Source organism: Atta colombica, unplaced genomic scaffold (assembly GCF_001594045.1).
Source record: "Atta colombica isolate Treedump-2 unplaced genomic scaffold, Acol1.0 scaffold112, whole genome shotgun sequence".
Taxonomy (NCBI): Eukaryota; Metazoa; Arthropoda; class Insecta; order Hymenoptera; family Formicidae; genus Atta; species Atta colombica.
In genome coordinates, this window is record NW_017259198.1 from 130,559 (window position 1) to 135,866 (window position 5,308).

Genomic DNA, 5,308 nt, shown 5'->3' on the forward strand with positions numbered 1-5,308 from the left:
ATGGGAAAAAATTATTTATTTCATCGAGGTTTATTTCACCTCGTGGGGGTCGTTCTTTTTCTAGGGATTGTTCCGTATCAGGAGAAGCAGAATTCCAATTATTTCATCGTGACGTCGCCGGAGCAGCATCTCGGACATATTCCATTATTACAGAGTTACGATAGCGCTAGCTTCAGAGACTCCAATATCTTCAGGTCCGATTGGTATTCTGAGAACGTAACAAAACAACAGCAGCAACAGCGAGACGAAGGACATCGACGGTATCTATGTCCCAAGTGTAGCAATAGTTATAAATACTTGGGTGACATGAAAAAACACTTACGATTTCAATGTGGTCAGGAACCAAGATTCGAGTGTCCTTACTGCCAAAAACGGACAAAGGTGTCGTCAAATATGTACGCGCACGTGCGCGCAATGCACAGCGATCAACCGATGTATATAATAGACGTATATAACAAACAATGTTCGAATCCGCTTTTATGAAACAACGCATTGTTAGGCCAAACATTCAGAATGATCAAACTGTTCCAATATAAGATGAACGTTATTTCTAATAATATCAAAATCAATTTAAAACACAATATTATGACGTTTTAATGTTTTTATATATTTTTGTATTTTTTACACTGAAAATATCTGGTTGAATCAATTAGAATTTTGGTTAATATAAAAATGAAAATAGACGAATCAAAATTTTTGTATTAAATCTATATTACAATTCTAATTGAGATAACCGAAATTCTAATTGATGTAATCTTCTCGTTCGTCTGTTTTTTCAACCAAACATTTTTCTCACTGCATCATTTACTAGATTATAGTGATATTCGAATTTTGAAGTACAGATTTTTACATACATATATGGATACACACAAAATAATATTCAAAACAAAAATAAAATTTATAATTTAATTATTGAAGCGCATTATTTATTCAGGAAATATTATCGTTGATTATATGATTGTATGTTATATTTGTATGAACAAAAATAAACTAACTTATAATATGCTTGGATATATCATTTTATAGTATTTTCATATGTCTACAAATTGATTCGTATACAACATGGCTCTTATTTTTATTTAATGTTGTAGCAATCCGTATTTTTGTGTGAGTGTAATACATGCAAAACTCGATTCCCGCGAATCTCGATTATGTAGATAATTGAAGAGCATGGACGGAAATTTTTCTCTATCCGATGTTGTGATTTATATCCGGCAATCTCGATCAGCCGTCATTAACTATAGTCGAAATTTCCAATTCTTTTTCTAGATTCGCTTTATGGGCAGATACACTCGTCTTACGTGCATCCCCAGGTAGTGTCCGGTCACAGTGTGACCGCGGAGCCTTATCAGTCACGACGAGACAATTTGAACGCGATGGAGGATACAGAGGAGAACACGTATCTTTATGTCGACTCGAATCATCGTCAGGAAACCGCCATAGCACCGATAGCTGCGTCTCGCTGGCCGGATAATGTGGTTGCGCAGGGTTCGGTCACGAGAAAGAAGTTTCACTGTCCCAGATGCAACAGCGGTTATACCAGACTCTCCGACATGAAGACGCACTGCCAATTTCAATGTGGCAAAGAACCACGATATCAATGTCCATATTGCACGAAGAAAGCCAAGTTCTCGTCAAATATGTATGTACACGTACGACGGATGCACAAGGACAAAAAGTTGCAGATCATCGATCTGTACAAGCAGCTGTCAAGAGTACGCTGCTGAAGAAGACGAAGAAACCAAGCGTAGAGATTTTTTACAAGAATTTTTCTTGCGGTTAGTGAAACTGCTGCACAAACTTGAAACAATATGCTTTTTATAACGAATATATATTTGGGAAATAGCAATGCAAACTATCCATAGAAAGATATATTGCGAATTACATCCTCGTAAAGTTTTTGTTAAAAATTTATTGTTATGATTAATTTGAGATATTAATGTTTACTATAATCAGTTGACAGTTAAAATTTTGGCATTTGCGAGTTATCGAACGAAGAACCTATTACAATTGTCCGGAACCGATTCATTTCTTGAGATATGTAAACATAAAAATCTAAGAGACATGTATTTTTTTATATTGACTTAATTTAAGATTTAAAGATTGTCATAATCTCTCAAAGCTAATGCTTTATATTTAATTCCAATTATTATCAATGAAATGATGAGATGTACACAAAAATATTTTAGACAAAATTTTTATGTAATACAGATTTAAGGGGGCTACTTTGAAGTCAGCGCGGTAAGAGGTACGCAATCTCCATGATTATATAATCATTAATAATATAATGTGTTAAAAGATGTTAGTTTGAACGTTTCGGCTATCGGCCGAAAACTTTTATGGTTTTTTTAATATACTTTATAGATATATATAGATACATATTTATTAAGACATATTATATTTATGTAAAAATAGATGTGTATAAATCTAATATTTTGGAAATATTCCCACATCTTCATTGTTTTACACTTTTTAAACCTCCAATTATAATCGATATAAAAGAATTACGCGTCTCGTTGATTTTTGTATTTAATGATTTTTTAATCAGTTTCGGACTTATAAGTATAGTAACTTTACGGTTGATAAAAGATCTTGTATTAATCATATAGAACAATTGGTTTCAGTCAAATTTATTGAAACTGTGATATTTTGTAATTTATGATACGCCAATCAAAAGCACATAATTATAAAAAATTAATAGATTTTGCTGTGGCTTCATTTGAAAGTTGATCATTTGAAAGCTATTTTGGATATAATTGGATTGGAAAAGTACCTAATTGCAGTTTGTTTTTTTTTTAAATCTGTACGATTTATGAGTATTAGCAAAGCTTTAAGAAATAAATTTCATTGTTTGTTAATTTACCAATGAGAAAAGTACTTTAGATATATATTAATAATAGACAGATCAAAATTTTAAGTAATTAAAATTTTTTATGCATTATACAATTTTAATCAGAACAATTATATTCTTTTATTTTATTATAATAATTTGTGCGATAACTTACTTATGAAAGTATATTACGATATATATATGTTATTTTATACAACGATTCCCTTAATTCTTTTGTAGATAGATTTTTGTAGAGTAATATTTGACTATAGTACTACAGGAAATGATATTAAAAATTATATATATATATCTATATATAAAGAGAAGAGAGAACATCTTTATCACGACACGAATGGAAGTTGGTTTCTTGTGGTCCATGGAAGAGTTAATATACGACATATCACAGGCAATCGTATTATGTGATATATTTATTAATAATTTGTAATAATTTAAACTAATGTTCTATTAAATTCACTTGCGCAATTTCCAACGATAATTGCATCAAGAGTTCTAGTTGCGAATATTTTTTTTGCTATTTATATATAATGAAAATATTTATGTCTGTACTTATATCTTTAAAATTTGTTATACCAAAATGTTTGAAATAAAATTTCTTTTTTACATACGCGTGTTCAACCCATAATATTTCTTGAAAATTTCCAAAGTTTTGTTCTTTTTATTTCTAGAAATTTAACTTTCTAATAACTATAAAAACATGCTTTCTTTATATCTAAGTTAAAAAATTGAGCAGCTGTAAATTAAAGTTGAAAACAGTTTCTCCTACAAGATGTCTAAGTTTTTTCAATAATCGATTTTCATTGTTTTGCATGTTTTTAAGTGTATTGTGTAAAGTGCACGATATTAATTGATATATGGTGCTTTTCAGGAATGACAGTATCCGCGCCTTCGATATTAGGGATTGATAGGCAGAAGATCAGGCGTCGTTCGAAAGTGAAGCTCAAGTATCCCTGCACTAATTGTTCAAGCACGTTCAAACATAAAAGAAGCCTTCTCAAACATTTGAAATACGAATGCGGTCAATCACCTCGATTCAAGTGCCCTTATTGCGAGCTAATTTCGAAAAAATCGTCGAATATACTAAGGCACATTCGCTTAAAGCACAAGGGTTACGAAGTCTACGTCCAGGACATTTGTTATTTACGTCCTGATATCGATTAATGAATACTGTAATTGTACAAATTTTATATCTATAAAAACAGGAGAAAATGTCATTTTTTATCAAAGCGGATCTCTAGTACTTAGTAATAATATGAATATACAAATCGGTGAGTTGTTGTATCAGGAGAACAATTGCTTTAATTAAATTATCATTGTTATAAAATATCCATAATACATGCACAAGAATCTCTGTTTTCTCTATATGGTCGAACAGCTGTTTGAGCAATTTTTATTCTACCTGGATGATACCCATGTGGATTTTGGATATTCTTCGTTACTGTGTTTTATTGTATATCTGAAGAAAGCTCAACTCTGCAGCTGAAATATGTCATGTGGTCAATTATTAGGTGTAGTAAAAAGAAATCCATTATTTTTGCATGAAATGGAATGGAAAAAATAATGGATTTTTACTACACCTAATATTTGGCATATGCAATTTCTTTTAATTAAGTATTCAACCATAAGCATAATTTAATTATTTGTTTGTTTCTTTTTATTTTTTTAATTTTTGTATAATTATGCGTTCTTAATATGTAATATATTTGATATGATTTAAAAAATAAAATACGTTTATAAATCTGACTCTCACTTGCTCTTTAAACTGTTTACTTATTATTATTGGAAAAGTGGTAATTTATCAAGTTGATTTACAGCGTGAACTAAATTCATAAAGCGATGACACTATTTTTAGATAGTTAGGTTTCAGAAATTGAACATCGTTGATATTCGGCCCTTTTCCTTCATGATGTATCAGTCAAATGTGTGTGTGACGTGTGTGATTGTGAGGCCTTGCAACAATGGTTATAAAACTGTTACAGATAAGTATGTAATAAAATATTTAGCACTGCGTTTTCATATAAAAGTTTCATTCAATATTTGCGAGATTTGTACTGATACATTTCGATTTTATATTATGTTAATAGTTGCGTTTAGAATAATACGTTAAGATCTAACATATTATATATCTTTCTCTTGTATTAATAAACTCAAATATAATTGTCTTAATCATTTGATTTAATATTGATCAAATAAGTAAATTTGTCCATCAAGTTTTAATAAAAATTTAATTTTCGTAAAAGTCTTAACAATTATTATTTATACTGAGAGATCTGTATTTTTGTTACTTGAATATATAAATACAATTACAGTTCTCTAGATTGTGCGCCGATTCGATTTGTCACAATTCACACAATTGAAACACAATCATGACCTGAAATAACAATTTCACAAAATCATCGATTTAATAATAATACTTTTATTCTCTCTCTCTCTCTCTCTCTCTCTCTCTCTCTCTATATA

At 30.1% G+C, this 5,308-nt stretch overlaps 1 protein-coding gene across 1 annotated transcript; it reads left to right on the forward strand.

Annotated features, from left to right (window-relative positions):
- LOC108693978 (zinc finger protein 45-like) lies at positions 1 to 1,727 on the forward strand. Its single transcript, XM_018203224.1, has 2 exons — positions 1 to 447; positions 1,287 to 1,727. Exons 1-2 carry the CDS (start codon positions 1 to 3, stop codon positions 1,725 to 1,727), a joined length of 888 nt encoding a protein of 295 aa, XP_018058713.1.
- Positions 1,728 to 5,308: the final 3,581 nt, after the last annotated feature.